General features: G+C 39.8%; 1 protein-coding gene across 1 annotated transcript; it reads right to left on the reverse strand.

The window, feature by feature from the left end:
• Nucleotides 1–6,676: 6,676 nt before the first annotated feature.
• On the reverse strand, nucleotides 6,677–16,739 carry NAAA (N-acylethanolamine acid amidase; the record flags this gene model as incomplete). Its single annotated transcript, XM_010170819.2, has 9 exons — nucleotides 6,677–6,752; nucleotides 7,696–7,724; nucleotides 8,348–8,414; nucleotides 8,935–8,997; nucleotides 9,835–10,007; nucleotides 11,353–11,429; nucleotides 13,744–13,834; nucleotides 14,589–14,715; nucleotides 16,550–16,739. Coding segments are annotated over 9 exons (893 nt in total), but the record flags the coding sequence as incomplete, so codon positions are not given.
• Between the last annotated feature and the right edge of the window lie 217 nt (nucleotides 16,740–16,956).

Consider the following 16,956-nt stretch of genomic DNA (forward strand, 5'->3'; position numbering starts at 1 on the left):
CTAGCACTTGAGGCTTTTACTTTAACCTCCTGTACAAGGCAAATCCCATTTCAGGAAAAACAAACTTTCAAGCTCAGAATTTCTCAGTGTAAATTTAGAACTCCCATCCGGCTATCCAAACAAAAATTTCTATTCAAAAGACACTGAATCTGAAGATTTTGGCAAGTATTAATTAGCTACCTGATACAAAACATTTGCTCTGTATCGGGAGCTTGCTTTAGAAAACAATCATCCCCAAGCACCTCCGCTTACTGCCTTCTAGTATAACCTTTCAGATGAAATGACACCAGAAGACACAGTCCCATACTAATGGGAGTTCAGTCCACAGGACCAAATTCAGCCCAAGTCAGTCCTGAGAAAAAACCCTGCAGCATGGTTAGTGTAGACAACTGTCCCTCCACACAGGAGGTCAGCACAGCCTGCATGCCTAGCTCTGTCTTCAGTGCTGCTTAGGAACCCGACAGTACCAGCTTCAAAGGAAGATGGATGCTTCAGCTTTTCAGAAGAGGTGAGCACCTTCAGAGATACCTTTAAAAATGCAAACGTGAGGAAAAAAAATCCTTTTTCAGGAAACACTTCCAGATCACTTTTTAAAAATGCAGAACAAATTAGAAGCAAGCGCTCAAGTAGAGAGTTAGGAATTTTGCTTGTTTAAGGTGCATTCAGGGGCACTGCCTATCTGTTCTGATAGAATGTGACCTTGGATTTGAGAGCACTTTTGGAGACACAGAATAAAACTTTTCCTCATTTCCCTCCTTTCCTGCAAAACAAACAAGCATTTGTTATTTGGACAGCTCTACTTTAAACATAAATTTTGGCCATCCACACTGACAGTAAGTGCCCTAGGAGCACCTGCAGAGAGCAAGCACAGGTAACAGCACCTACCTATTTATCTTATCATGAACGGTCTTGTCAACAGGTCTATCCCAAACAATTTCTGGAGCTGCTAGCTTTTTCACTTCATGACCCTCAGATTGTTCTGAGAGCCACAGCCTGAGCAGAGGAGTGCGCAGCGGTAAACCAGAGACTCCAGTGGAATCAAACCCGTTTCAGAGGTGGGAAGAGCAAGGAAGAAAAAGAGCCAGTCCAACTGCTCAGCACCTCTCATCCTTCCTCATCCACCCAACTGTGATGTGCACCCCTCCCTGTCCTAAAATCCTGTACACAAGAAAAAGAAGAGGAACAGGGGCCCCTAAAGACAGACCCTGGGAGATCTGATGAACAGTAGCATCATCTGAAATACAGGCTGTATTAAACAACCAGGTGAGATGAAATGGTGCAGCTAGGAAACAGCCAGCTAGAGACCTCTCCTTTCTCATCTTGCTCTCAGCCACCATTCTCCTCCTGCAGGCATGTTTCCATTTTCTCTGGTGCAGCTAGAAGGCCTCTAGAACAGCTTTTTCCTACACCTCTGAGAAGCTGCAATACATTCACACGAGGCTTTGCCCTGGTATACTCTGCTGCACAGAGCATCTGCTGGCAAACACGCACGCTAAGGAAAGCAAGATGATAAAACCCACTATGTGCACCTACACCAGGGCAGAACTAAACCACCACCAGAAAAAGCATGGACTTGAAAACCACACATGGACATAGACAACTAACAGAACAGCAAAGTTCAGTGCCTCAGTAGAAGACCACAGGCACATAGACAAGATGGGTGTTTCTCATTCACCAGAATTAGTGTTCTAAAAGCAGAAGAAACATTTAACAGCCAGACTCCACATTCACCTCCCAAGCCAATGGGTAATATATACTAATTTTTGCAGCTCTTAAAGCACAAGCTGTTGACTTGTTTAGTAATACCATATAAAACTCATTAAAGGAAAACTTGCACAAATTGACACAATTTATGTCCATTACCCCAAAACAAGAACCACAAAAGCCTAGGCAAATTTCCTGGTTTACCATAAATATTGTTTCTACTCCTAAAAAAAAAAAACAAAGCCAGTGACAGCAATTTTAATCAAGTCCTGCACACTCTGTCACATCACCACCAAGGAGCTCGTGCACATTACAGAGCTGTGCAGAATCTGGTGCTCCACCCACGTGGAGCAAAGTCTTCCTGCAAGGAACACCGACGCTAACACAAAGCTAACTCCAAAACATCTTTGGAGATGTTAGGAAAGATGACACACTTCCCGTCGTGCACAACTGAATCCCCACTAACTTGACAATTTTCTAGACAATTTGGACAACTGAGGGAAGAGATGAGCAGAATCTGGAAGGCAGTGAGAGGATACAGCAGACTTACTGAAAGTTTACTAGGAAGAAAAACCTGAAAACCTGGGAAAGTGAAATTTTAAGTTCTGACAAAAGAAAAACAGCAACAGTTTTAAGAACTACCAGTAAGTTAAAACAAAAATTCATATACTTCTCCCAAGAATAAAAATGTTAGCTAGTGCTAGAGAAAGTGATGATCCTGCCTTGCCCTCCTAGAGTAAATACCATGTATGTCTTATGTGTACGCCAGACTTGCATGTCTCATAGCTGTAAACAAGATGGTGAAGCTTGTTTTATTTTGCACAGGCACTGACCTCTGCACCTGCAGTTACTGTAGTGCTAAAAAGGAGAATTTCAGGTGGAAAACTACCAACTAAAGTTTTATGCAGCTTGATGTATAAAAAGGGTATTTTACCTCAGACTATGAGTGCTAACTATTTCTGAACACAAAACATTCTTACAGAGAATTAAAAATAAAAATGCAACTTACCTTGCCACCAATTCCTAACTCACAGATTTACTACCATAAACACAATAGTAGGTCTCCACTTTTTAAATTTTGGTTTCTATTCAGTACCCAGAGCAATCAGTAATCTCTCAGTAATTACAGATTCAGAAACTCCTTCTCAGAATCTAATTAATCAAGTAAGCTGTTCCCTTGGGCACGCAGCAGAAAGCGCCATGGCTTTCAGCATCTGCAGCGTGGAATGTGCGTGCCGTTCTCTGCAACAAGTGCAGACCCTTCGGTTTATTTCCTGCACAGTTGTTTTGAGCAGCCTTAAGAATCCTCTCCCATGTGATGCTTAAGAAAGGCTACAGATCTGAAATGGATTAGGATTACTGAAGAGGATTATGAATGAGAAATACAGTATGTTGGCCTCTTGTCATTTTAACAGTCAGCTCTTACACACTTTCAAGTTGTCTGTAGCTAAATGCAAACTTCTGGAGGAAAAAGAATTAAAGGTTTCACTGATTTCCTGTGTTGGGCTGAAAAATCTTTTGGGCTTAGTAGTTAGGGAATCCAAACCGCAGAAACGAAAGGATGGAAGCAGCAAGGATAATGTATTTAACTTAGTTCTATTTAATTACTTAACAATTCTAAGTCATGAATCTAACTGGGCTTGAGAAAGCAGAAAAGCTATTTTACATCCCAATCTCAGACACACAAAGCAGATGAGGTCTCAAACAGAAGGACGATCAGCAAGCAGATCCAACAAACACAAACAATCCTCCTTATTTAAAAAAGAAACAAGATCCCACAAAACACCCAAAGCCTCCAGAAACAACAGGCACTACACTTTAATGTTTCCAGTGTTGTTAAGATAGTTTTATTTAAAGGATTAACCATCCTGTCTCTCTGTATTTTTATCAAATTTCAATTCTTACACAAAAGCAGCTCAACACGTTTCACAGATTAAATAATCTAGTTTGTAAGACTTGTCATTTACCACTTCCTTTGTGTTTGTATTTTTAGCATGTCATTAAACTGAGACAAGAAAATTCTATATCCTTTCAGTTAGCAAAACCAAAAATAATAAGTCAAGTTGGTATATAGGCTTTATTAGGCAGTCAGGATATCTGAATATTTATAAACAGATAATATGCAAGGCTTTTTTAAGATAATAATTGAAAAGAACAAAAGGAAATTAAAATAAAATTTAGACTTCTTCAGATTTAGTTTCCTCTTTTGTTTGGAGCTCAAAAAAAGGCCCCACATTTCAATTATCTGCTCTATGATTGGGCCAGAGCAAGCTCTGAACAACTGATGAGACAGAAACAAGACAGGAGCACACAATTGCTTCCTAAACGTTCATGGATACCGAGTATTTATACACTCCAGATCTGTTTGTACACATTAAAACAAACAGATTTGATGAAATTTATCTACCCCTGAGAATCTGGGCACACCACTGCCAGAAGATAATCAGCCTAACACTGCTGAGGTCAATAAGACGATGCAGAATGACACCTGTAAGGATCCCTTTGTCTTTATTTGTGGGTGGCTGTTACGTAAAGGAAACCTGCTGGGATCAGGAGTCAGTGCCTGCTCCGTGAATTAAAGTGATGTCATTCTGAAATCTCAAAGATATCACCACCACTGTTATTCACACCTTCCTCCAGGAACACTGTTTTTCAAATTTCCCATTCTGGCATACGACTACTAAGGTAATTGTACAAAGTGGGTCAAGGCAAAGCTTGCAGCGCACTTATCCAGGCAAAAGTAGAGGATGCAAGTAAGTAGGTTATGACACTTAGTCAGACTCAGCACAAGGACATAAAGGGCCCCCATCTCCAGAAAGCTCTCTCAGGAACAGTTTGCATAACCCCTGCACAAATACTGCACGTGACACAGGACACATCTTAAAATGGTGCTCAGACCTTACACTCTGATTAAACTTCCTTCTCCCAGATAAAATTCTCACTGGCATGAGCAGGAATTTTGTCCAGTGAAGAACAGGACCTCTAAGCTTTACCTGAAGGTACCCACTGGTCTTGATTCTTTAAATCCTTCTGTATTTCTGGGGTGTTCTCAAGAAATACCCAAATTCAGTATAGATATAAGAAAAACCATCCCCTTTTTTAACTAACCTCACTGCTATCCCATTACAAGCTTATCCCATCTACAGGGTGGGGAATCTGTACTATCCCACCTCCTAAAATAGTTCCTGATTTCTCTAGAACACCATAGACTAGAGCTCTCCCTGCACTAATCAAACACTGGGCCAGGCTTCCTAAAGGGGTGGTTAATGCCCCAAGCCTGGCAGTGTGCAAGAGGCATTTGGATAGTGCCCTTAACCACATGCTTTAACTTTTGGTCAGCCCTGAAGGGCTCAGGCAGTTGGGCTACATGAGCATTGTAGGTCCCTCCCAGCTGAAATATTTTTTGCTACACTCTCAGTCAGGTTTCATAAGCTTATTAAGAATAGCTGAAGAGCCTGTGCACCTGAGAACCACAGCTGAAGGGAGAGAGACTGGCTGCAGTGGAATTCACACTATGGAAAGTCACATTCCTTTGCACTGGTACAGTAATTTTCGTTGTTGAGGAACGTCCCACAGAGCAAGTCAGGACAGGATGGACAAATTGATGCAGTTGAACAAAGGCTTAAATAGTACCAGGACTTGTGGTCACCCTGTTCTGCCACTATAAGAGGGTTCTGCAGAGCCCCTTCTCCCAGTCCAGTTCACTCTGGGCATAACATCTGATCCAGTTAGACTCTCCTTCACAAACCCCTCACAGCACAGGGAAAAGCATAATGACATTAGGAATCATACCACAGGTTTTCATAAATCAAGCAACCAGCTGCAGATTTTTATTTTATTATATTCAGACCTACAGGCCACACAAAATATATGAAATATTTTTTTATTAGTCAGCACATAAGTACATTCAAGTTGCACAACTCCTTCCAAAAACAGTAAAAGCAATTTTTGAAGAACAAACATCCATGTAATTACAATAAAATCAAACTTCCATTACAGTTATTTAACAGTATCATCTGCAACAAGTCATTATTTCCTGAATGGTTCACATAATTAATAAGCCAAAACAATTGTACTGCTTGTGAGAGAGATTTTAAAAGCATAAGCCAGTCTTGGAAAGCTTCGGTTTTTCATTCATTTTGTCTGTTGGAAAAAAAAAAAAAAAAAAGATAAATAGGTAAAATTAAGAGTTTGTATAGAGATAAGAAATAAACTAGTTCTTCAGAATCTCTAAATGAAATGAGTTACTCTAGCTAAAATCAAATGCCCAATATAACTGCTACAACTATAACACTAATAAGAGTTGAAAAAACTATTCAGACTGGAATGTCATTTCTTGTGCTCCTGGCAAGACCAGGCAACCCAGGTTTCTTGGCAGAGAAATAAACATAACTTAGTCTCTTTCTCTTGACACATTAAAGCCACCACCTGAGGCACCTTGTGAGTTCAAGCACTTTGACTTCAGCTGCAAGTTCACAAGACAAAACACTCACAGGACACAAGAGTTCAGTTGCCTGTGAACAGCTGTCACAAGTTAGATCTTTCTGGGTGCCAAGTGCACCAACCCCTTCTGCTGGGATTCAGTTCCCTCTGGTGGTGCTTCCTGTCGTAGTCAACAACCTTGAGACATGTGAAATCTATCACAGTAGTGAGGCTGGTAAAAATAACAGCTAAAACTTTTATAGAGGGAACCTCTACTTTTAGGTCACAACAACACCCACCCCTTCCTCTCTGATAAAGCACTTTTCCCAAGATAATCTCCAAGGGTTTTGCAAAGAAAGTCAATACTTCTATCTCAAACAGCAAGGGAAGGTATTTACCCAAGGTCAATAAGCAAACCAAGGAGAGAATCAGGAATTCAGCCTAGGTCACTTGTGTGCCACTGCAGTGCTTTGTCCCTCAGTCACTCTTCAGATGACATTTTCACTGAAGTGCAGGTAGCTAGGAGTACTAGAAAGCTACTCACCCCCCTTCACCTCACAGTCCTGATCCATGTCTGGTACTTATCTGGCAGTGCAGCGCTCATGACTGTGGTATACACTGTGTTACTGGTAGGGGAAGAGGAAAAGAATGAGCATGTGACATTCCAAAGGCAAGAAGATTAATTTATAAAACTAAAGAGCAACAGAACAAATTTTAGTGGAAACAAAGGTTCTGCTTAGGTACAGAAGGGTTAGAAAAAGTGGGACAGAGACTGAGAAAAATGCAGGCTGCTGGCACAAATTTTTAGGGGTTTTTTCCCCCACTTAGTACATAAAGGCACTGTACTTCAGCATCCATTTGATCACCGAATTTAAAAATTAGTATTGCTGATCTTAGCAGTCATACAGTTATAATCTTCTTTCCAAATTTCCTCACATTTATAAATCAGAGGTGAGGAATTGATGGTATTAAGTGTGGAGAAGCAACTGCCAAGCTCTAATGCAGACAGCTGATCCAGAGAATATACTGAGCTCCATATAGAAGTAAAACAAAACAGGATAACCTGCAAAAGTGCAATTTGTGGAACAATGCAGAACAATAACAGTATACTGAATTCTCTCTTTAAAAATCCAATAAATGGAACCTAATAGCTTTGTCCCCATTTATTTTTTTTTTCCCTTTTTACACATCAAGCGGGGCTACATCAGAAACTCCAGAGAAAAACCATTTGCAGTGTTAACACAAATCTAGAGGTTCCAAAATTGAAAGGCACAAATGACTCAGCAGTAAATCCAGCTGCTCCTCTAAGCAGTCACTTGTTTCACCACTACAAAGGAACTTCTCGTTACCAGACTGAATCTAACAAAGTGAACTTTCTTGGCTAGAGCAGCAGACCCAAGAGGAAGGGAGCTGTGGAAGTGAAAACAGAATGCCATGTGCACAAGCAGAAATCTAAGCTGGAAAACCACAAGATATTCAGACAGATGCACAGAAAGTTTGTTATTTATTTTCAAGTGCCCTGAGGCATGGTGGGAGGCACTGATTAACATCTCCAAATCCAATACTTACTTGTTTAAGACTGGCTTCACTGACAACACCTGTACAGAAAGATTGAAGAGTTGTCATTTTGGTTAATGAAGAGGGAATTAAAAGGCTATTTAGAAACAATTGTAGGATGAAATTATGGAAAGGAATAATGGAAAGTCAAGGATTTCTCTTGCTGGCTTTTTTTTTTTTTTTTTAAATCAGACCATTTCACAAAGATCTTTTTTAAAGACCCTCTGAAATACACAACATTTAACTAACTGGTAAATATCACTCATGTCTAACACTTCATCTGCCTGCTGCAATATTTATAATTGTGCTTCAAATTAGGAACTGCACAAAGATGATGGTGATGGGATTCACCTCTTGCTCTTTCCACTTGGATTGGCAGACTATTATGAAATGTCAGTGCAAGGGAGTTCAGAAACATTTTAACAAACTCATCAGTATTAATCTCTCCAGACATGGTTGTGCAGTATACCTTTGTCACAGTGCCTTCCCTGCACAGCTTTTAATCCCTGACAAAAATGCAGTTGCACTTCTGCTTTGCAAAAGAATCTTAAGTCAAAATCTATGTGAATTTAAAAGGAATACCTTTTAAATACGTTAATTCTACATGAATTTAAAAGGAATACCTTTTAAATACGTTAATTCTACATGAATTTAAAAGGAATACCTTAAAGAGCGTTTCAAAATTTATGTTCTGCTGCCCAGTAGCATTGAGAGCTTTGATGGCTGGAGTTCTGCAGAAAAACAACACAGTATCATTAAACACACTTTAGTGGTCCAAAGGCTACAAAGAACCAATGTGAAAAGTTTCTCACTAAATCCCTTTGCATTAAAATGCTTCTTTTGGCCTAAAATAATCCAGAGTTCTGTGTGACTGAAGCTACTTTCATATTGCCAAAGCTACTCTATTGTATGATGTCTGCGGACACCTTCCTAATGCCTTCAAGTATCTTTTCACTGTGAATCTAAATCCTTTCACTTTTACTAAACTTGCCTTCATTGGGAAATTTTTGGTACATGCCTTATCATTGTGATTCCTCATCTTTTATGCCATTCAATGCCACACAGACCTTCCTCTGGCATATGTGAATATCAGTCCTTACCTCATCTGTTCCCTTTTGAGCAGCATTACAGAAACTGAACAAGCTGCCTGCTCAACAAGCTAACACCAGCTCAGAGAAGAAAACACCCAAGTCTCTAAGCTCTTTGCAAATAGAAGTGTTACCTCACCACAGAGCTCCAAACTAAATTTACCTTCGATCATCAAAAGGAGGAGGGGTGGTCCAATGGTCATAGTTTGTCTCTACACGAAACCACCTATAACACAACACACAAACATAAAAGCAAACAACAGGCAAACATTAAAGGACAAGAATAAATATCTCTGTATTGCCAAAAGGAACAAAAAGTCCCTCCAAAGCCTCTTTTCTGTGTCTTGGAATTCCAAATCCAAGGGATCCTCTGTTGATACACACAGCAGCCTTTATCATAAACTACAGAACACAAAGGAAAGAGGAGCGACCTCCGAAGTCCTGGTGGTGCCAGTGACAAAACTACTACTGACTACAAAAAAGAAAGATCAGAGAAAGGATTCTGGGTATGTGTACAACACAGCCTGCAGCATCCCATTTGGAGTGCCTGGCGCCAACAGGCCATCTGGCTGTTGCCAAGCCAGTACTGACTGGCTGATCATGGTCATTAAGTGCCATTTTTCACTGCAGGGCAACTCTTCAGTATCTCCTTCATCTATTAAGCTGCTAATTACACAAAATTCATAGAAACAGTTATTTTTGGCCCTTCAACCTTTCTAACACATTGGGTCAATACTAATTTGGAAGTGCTGAATTTACTGGTGCAATACTTGGCAGACAGACAGGAAAACCCCTCAAGTCTTGTCTCCTTTAGAATCTGGCTAAAAATAAACACATAGAGATGCGTTTTCCAGCCTGGACTGCCCCAACCTGACAAGGTGATTCCTTCTCAAAGAAAAGGGACTGGGGTTCCTTTCAGAGGCTTTCAAGCTTTCCCTGTCCAGCTGTAGGCATTAGTAAGGGATGAAACTGTGTCTCTTAAGAAAGTCGTGTCACTAACCCTGCCTATCCCTCAGGAGGGAGTATAAAGAAACAAAATAAACCATTTTTTTTTTCTACTTACGCTCCACCTAAAGGATCAAGAGGCCAGAGATCTGCTGGCCCTCTTCTATTCCTTGTTATGACCATGCCTTCTTTGGGTGATACACCTCCTACAATATAGTAAACTTCAGCAATGATGGGAACGCCCGCTAGTCTGAGAACAGCTGACTGAAAGTCCTCTGCTCTGCTCAGGGTCTAATGCAAAAAGGAGATGACAGTGAAATCAAGGTCACAGAACACAGTCAAGCACAAAAACGAGCGCTGGGACATCTTAAAAAGAACAAAAGGTTCAGTTTTTTTGAAAATGGCAACTGACTGTAAAGCGCTACTTGAAAATATTCCTCTGAAAACAGTTTTCCAAACTGACTAGCAAATAAACATGAAATGCATGTGACTAGTAAATGAACTCATTCATCACAGCTTTGCAAATATTAAAAAAAACAGTAAATATACATACACATATATATATACACACACATATATGTTATGGTCAACAGAGGCACGTCCCTACTCTGCAAATTCAATCCTCAGCAAAGTCTTTTAATGGGAACAATGGTATAGATTAAAGTGGATGAAAGGGGGGAAAAAAACCCTCTCCACGTCTTTGTCTTGCCAGTAGTTTAAGAGGATTTGGGTGCCAGTGGTAAGGCAGAGGCATTGCTTACAGCAAGCCTGGCTTCTCCTCCCATAACCAGGTGACTAACTCGGCACAAACTGCCAGTTCCACCACAGCCAATGTAGCTGCTGTTTTCAAGCACAGGGCCACAACCTACTCAAGTACGTTTTTAAAAGTGAATGCTGTGCAGGAACTGAAAACAAATATGGAGAACATGCATTAACCAAAATCTTTAAGATAGGGAAAGCCCTGGAGAATAATTATTTCTGACAGCAACGCTGCAGCTAGTAGTTCTGAGTTACAGCCTCATGTCACACCTCAAACTCAAAAAAACAGGAACAATAAGATCTCCAGTAGACGTTTCAGTTCTGCAGAGAGTTTACCTACAAACCACACAATTCCGATTTACTGTAACTCATGAATCTGAGAAGCAGCAGACAAAACTGTTTTATCTTGGTAGTACCCCTAACAAAATATTAATAAAATGTGCTATACAAAATACCAGTCTAACTCCTGCCAGTCATCACTGAACTCTGCATTTTTAGTAGGGTAACAGATCGAACATAGTGCAAAATAACCACTGCATCAGATACTAATCATCTAAGAGTGCAGGTGCCTCAATCTGTTGAATTACAAATCCTAGCTCCCTGAAATACCCCCTAGGAAGGAAGTCTTCTCAAAGCTTCTCAATAGACTTTGAGTATTGATTTAGAGATTCCTACCTTGAAGGACTGGAAATGTCTCTCTCATACACATCAATGACCATTTGAGGACAATGCCTGTCCCCTCCTAAGAAATGCATTTACTTAGCAATTTATTGAATTTTCTTTGAAATTAGAAGTTGGAACATCAAATTTACCAGGAGTTGGTAAGTACAAATGACATCACAATGTGAAATACAAGGAAATAACTGGGAGCGCTTACGTCTCGGACAAGCCAGCTGACAGGATAATTCCGATTCAGGAAAGCAGCTATTGCATTTTCCCACCATCTACCACCCGCTGGAAAAGAAAAGAGAAATTACTATACATGCATGTTACTTATGCTCTGTGAAATCTATCCTCCTGCCTTCTTTTCTTCTCCGTGTCGCATCTCTAGCTCTGCAGCCTTTCCCTCTACTGCACTACCAAAGAGCAGCGCAATCAATTCTTTAATTCTCTCACTTTACCACTATCATAAAAACATCCAATTTAGGGAACTTATACAGCACTGACAAAGCACACACCACTTGAAAGCAGCTGGAGCCTCTGTCCCATCCTCAACTTACTGACACTGTTGAACAACATTGAATGCTGATAGCACTCCTTTTCTTCTGTGTTACTTTACTGGTATCTATAGATAGAATGTGCAGGATGTGCTGTATAACCAGGCTAACGTACCCTGGTAAACCCCCCATTTTACTAAACTTGTTTTTCAAATGCTCAGTTTTCTACATCGTTAGATTTTAGATTAAAGTACCACAGAAAGCTCAATCCTCAGTGAAACAGGGCAGCTATGTTACCAGCATAAAACATCAACGTTTCAGGAGAGGGGCTAACAAAGAGCATAACATCCAGGTAAAACTGCTGATATATATAAACAAACAGAGTAATCCCAACTGAAGTTCAACCAGGGCAGCTGGATTAAAACCCAGCTTTCCAGAAAGCATCTCAGACTTGTAATGACAGGAGTGATTGTTATCTTAGCATTCTGGTGTCTTCTGAAAGGCACAATATTCCTGTGACCAATGCCTTAAGAGAGTGCCATGAACTGGTAGGGAGTCTGAGGTACAGTGGAAAACAAATATCAGCGACAGTGTTGAGAGAACACACAGTCTCTCTCAGAACTTGCCAGTGCTAGCAATTTCAATCACAACCTACTGCATTCCCTTCAGTACTGACAACTTGCTAGCTGCTCGGTTTTTAATCATAGCTGAATGATAAGCAGTGAAGAGTAAAGGTGACTGATGAGGAGTAGCACTTAATAACACACATTTCCAAAAGGATTGCAGGTCTGTTCATATGATAGAACAGTCTATATCTGTCATCTTAAATATGAGCATTAATCATCTCATTATTCATCTTACTTAAATTACAATGACAGGAAGAATTACACAGAAATCATGAAACAGCTAAAAATGAGGTAGTGATAACTAAGAAAAAGAGAAGGTTGGGTTTATAATTATTCATATGCCAAACCCAGAAAAAACTGGCAGAAACAATATGCTTGTCACCTGACAGACCTTCACCCTAATTTAAAGTCATCCTCCTTTCCAGCTATAGTTCACATGCTCATTTCCCTGAATGTTTAGTTCAGTTGTACAGTGGCAGATAAAGCAGCAATCACTGTAAACAGTGGATATTTAGGCACAACAAGGCAGTATTAACAAAAGAAAGAGGAATCAAAATCATGCTCCACAGAAGAATCCTTACTCATGGAGGTAATTAGTATGTATATGATCTATACAGTGAATAGTATTTGCATAGCATCTAAAAACAACTTTTAAAAGATTGTCTAATTAAAAGAAAAAAGCCTACCAACATCACAAGTGAAAAGTACACATTTATTTTAGATGTTGGTCCTAACCTGGACTATATAGTTTACAGTCCTAATAAACAGCTAATAAAGAAGTGTCTGCTTCTTCAAAAGAACTAAGAGGGGGAGAAGGGATGGAAGAGGCAAACCCAAGCTCCGAGCTGGACATACCCATCAGTATCTGTGAAACTGAAGCACCCTTCAGATGGAAAAGGCAGCAACCCTTCCTAACTGCTGAAAACCTTTCTATTCTCAAGTTTTAGTTCTCAGTAGTGACATCTCTCAGCTTTTCTCTACTACCAGATCTTCCCTCATCCACCTTCACAGTATCCACATGCATCCTCTCAAGCCCTGCTGCCTTTTCCCTTGGTCTGTGTGTCTTACACCTCTCTTCCCATCCTTTCTTTCAAGCTGCTTTATGGGGACAGAGACATAGAAAAGCAGCTGTTAGTTTACTATATATAATTGCATCTTTTTATCTTGACCCAGACTCTGCCACCTCCACAGGCTACATGAATTTGTCTCTTAAGTCTTTCCCCAGATTCTCTATCTCCTTTGAGACTTATCGAGCTTGGATGACACTATGCTGACAAACCAAGGCCTTTTTCCTATGCAGCAGCCAGCTGGCAGCATGTGTACTTTCACCCCGAGGCGTGGGGAAGTCACTTAGTTTCAGCTCCTTCCTGGCAACCTGAATCATATTTTTTGCTCTGGGAGAATGTGAGAGAAGGGCCAGAGCAGGCAACAAATCAACTGTGATAGTGAACGTAACGTCAGGCGTGGAAGATGGATTTATTTTACCTCGTTCATCACCGGAGATCGTGAACTTGCGTGGACTTTGTCCAGTCCATAAGCCTACGTAACCAAGAAATGTGGTGCCTTGATATGCTACCTGAAACCAGGAAACAAGCAGGATTTTAGCATTCTGGAACAGAACACTTCATAAAATATAAGCAATGTTCTGAAGGAGCATCCTGTATTTTTTTCCTTTTTTTCATATATAAGTTGCTATAAAACACTTTGCCTTAAATTACAGTAAAAATTGCAAAGTAAATTATAAAAAGACTGAGGACCAAAAGTCACTGCATTTAATTTGTTAATGGTCATTAACAACTGCTACAAAAGTTTTGCTAAAGTTAACAAATGGAGAACAAGAGCCAAACAAATAATTTTCCATTTGCAAAACAGACTAATGAACAAGGAATGCAGTAGCAGCTAATTCATTTTTGGAAATTTTCACCTAAGACACACACATTGGTCACAAAAATTAACACAACCTTAGAAAAAAGCCTTAGAAATGGTCCCTGCCAAAGCTGTTTTCTTTCCTATATTCTCTAATATTTCTTTTCTTTTTTAATATTGCAACACTCTCTTCTTTCAACATCTCCTTCCAAATAACAATCTGGAGATATTAGATTATGTTCTTCTATTTGTTGCACTTTATCACCACAAACTGTACGTCCAGAAAGCAAAGAAAATCAGCATTCATCCCTCATTCCTAGAGAGAGACTGTGGTGCTCTAATAATCCAGTAAACTTGGGATGGGAAGCACATTCCTAAAACAAATCCTGCTGCCTACACAGCTCTATGATCATACCCTGTTCCATCCCAGAGCATCACCCAACCACGTTAACCACAGATCATACCTGCCCGCTTTCTATAAACTGCACATCAATTGTTATCTTGCTTAATATATCCACAAAATCGTAATCTAGGTTCCGACCGTGGTAAATGTTTCCTTTGGCATCCTGAGCAACAATGCTAGTACAGAACCTTCACAAACAAAAAGGAGAAAGAATTATTTTAGGAAAAGCTATGACAACGCTTTCAATATTATGGTCTAGTTGAACTAGCTCAACACTTCGGGAGTAACCGAATCCATCTTCTGCAAAGTCTTCTACTTAATATTTTACTTGTTTTATTAAGCGTACACGTAAGAGTTGCATTATATCATGAACACTTATGCTTCCTAACCCAAGAGAATAACGTCAGCCTATCCTTCTACAGCTTTTGATTTCAAAATGAGTAAAAAAAAAAATAGGACAGGAAGGTTTGAGTGAAGCTCTGCATAAATACACAACGCTGACATTCTGACAACTTATACATCACGTCCATAAGGGAAAGTCTTTTCCCACAGAACCTAACGAGATGAAACGGTACAATATTTAAGTTATTAGATCCCACCTGGCTCAGAAAGTCAAAAGCTGCACTACTGTCCGCACCAGGTCAGGTATTACAGACCAGGTAGGAAGCAGCATTTCCAATTAGGAAAAGTTTCATGGCTTCATTTTACTTCTTTTCTGAATAGAGATGAAAAGTTGACATGCAGGGGTGTCCACAGAGTATCAGTCTGAAACATTCTGGATTTCCTTTTGACAATTATAGATTATTTCATTTCAATGTGGACCCCATTTATATTTTCAATGATAACTAGTTAAGAAGTTCAAACAAGGTCATCAGCTGTTGTCAGAATGTCAGCCCTTTCAGTAACAGTCTTACCTCTTCTCTAGAGCAGGAAGTGTGCTGAAATTCCTTTTTTAATAACAATTTTAGTTTTGTTGAAACAGGCTTTATCAAGTATATTCAATTAGCAGGGAATTAAGAATTTATTTTCTCTGGAGCTATGAGTTTGCCTTTCCAGTGATGCATAGCATTGTCTTTCCAAACTGTAAAGGCAAAAATGTTGCAGACAAGTAGTTTGTTCCTGGCTGTTTTTTTCTTTAGTATCTAGAGCTGAGAAACTTGAAATTTTGTGGACCTTACTAGGGCTCAGAATGGTAAGTGTCCCCTGGTAAATACTAAGAAAGCCAGCATTTAAGTGACTACTTTATCTGATAGTAATCCTTACTACAAAAAGGAAGGATCACTGTAACTAAATATCACATGTTAAGAAAAATAATAATCTAAATCTGTACAACTGGTTCTCTGCATGTTTTTTATTACAACCTAAACAAAGAAATATTTTTAGGATTCCCACAGGCAACATCAAGTATTTTTCTCCTGCATATGCTTTTAGGGGAAAAAAAAACAGTGAAACAGTATTTTTTCCAATGAGGTTTTGTTTGCTGTCATCGAGATACTACATCCATTTTACATGGTGCAAATCCAAGAGTTACATTTGTAGACATTGCGAAAATTCATCCAGAGAATAGTTTGGAAACAACATTATCTCAGATTAATGGTTACGCTAATTATGTTGCAACTAATTCTTCTAGTTTCCTTTTTGTTTCCTTTTGAAATACAACAATTTAAATGGCAAAAGATTACATAACATGATCTTCAAAAGATAAGGGAACCCAAATACTCTGAATGGATAGCTCTCCCTTATTAGCAGCAATTATTTTCATACTTTTCTATGTTTACATGGATATATATACACAAAAACAGTACAGCTACATTACCTTTATTAACCAGTAACAATACTGCTCTGTGTTTCTTGTTCAATTCAGGATACAAACGGCCTAATAAGAAGGAAACCTTCCAGCTGAACATGAGAACGTACATCTGCCACACGCCTTCACCTGACTTTCTGTGTGTTCTCCCACGCTGAACTAAAATTAGCCTCTACATCCGTTTCAACCAGATTCTGTAAGTACCAAATACTTACGCAGTTGATTCATAGGCAAAGTTAAGCAGGACTCCATCTCCAAGACTTATTCCCAGTGCTTTGCACAGTCCTAGAATTTCTTTTGCAAAAGGTTGTGGCATAATGGACTCCAGTTCTGCTGCTATGGGCCGGATAACTTCGTGCACCCATTCTGGGACGCTTTCACTGCAAAACACACTCAAGGCATTAGCTGAGAAAGAGACAAAAAGGTTTGCAATTTACACCCAGCAGGGAGACACTGAAGGAGCCTGACGCTTCTCCGATGGGTCTGTCCCAGTTGATGTTGACCATCCATTAGCAGCCTCTACACCCCTGCATCCCATCCCTCACATCTCATCAGCTTCTCCACAAAGAAGCCTGAGCAACCTGAGCAAAGCACTCAGCACAGGCTTCCTACTCGTGCCACT

The sequence above is a fragment of the Antrostomus carolinensis genome, unplaced genomic scaffold (genome assembly GCF_000700745.2).
Source record: "Antrostomus carolinensis isolate BGI_N321 unplaced genomic scaffold, ASM70074v2 scaffold16286, whole genome shotgun sequence".
Classification (NCBI taxonomy): Eukaryota; Metazoa; Chordata; class Aves; order Caprimulgiformes; family Caprimulgidae; genus Antrostomus; species Antrostomus carolinensis.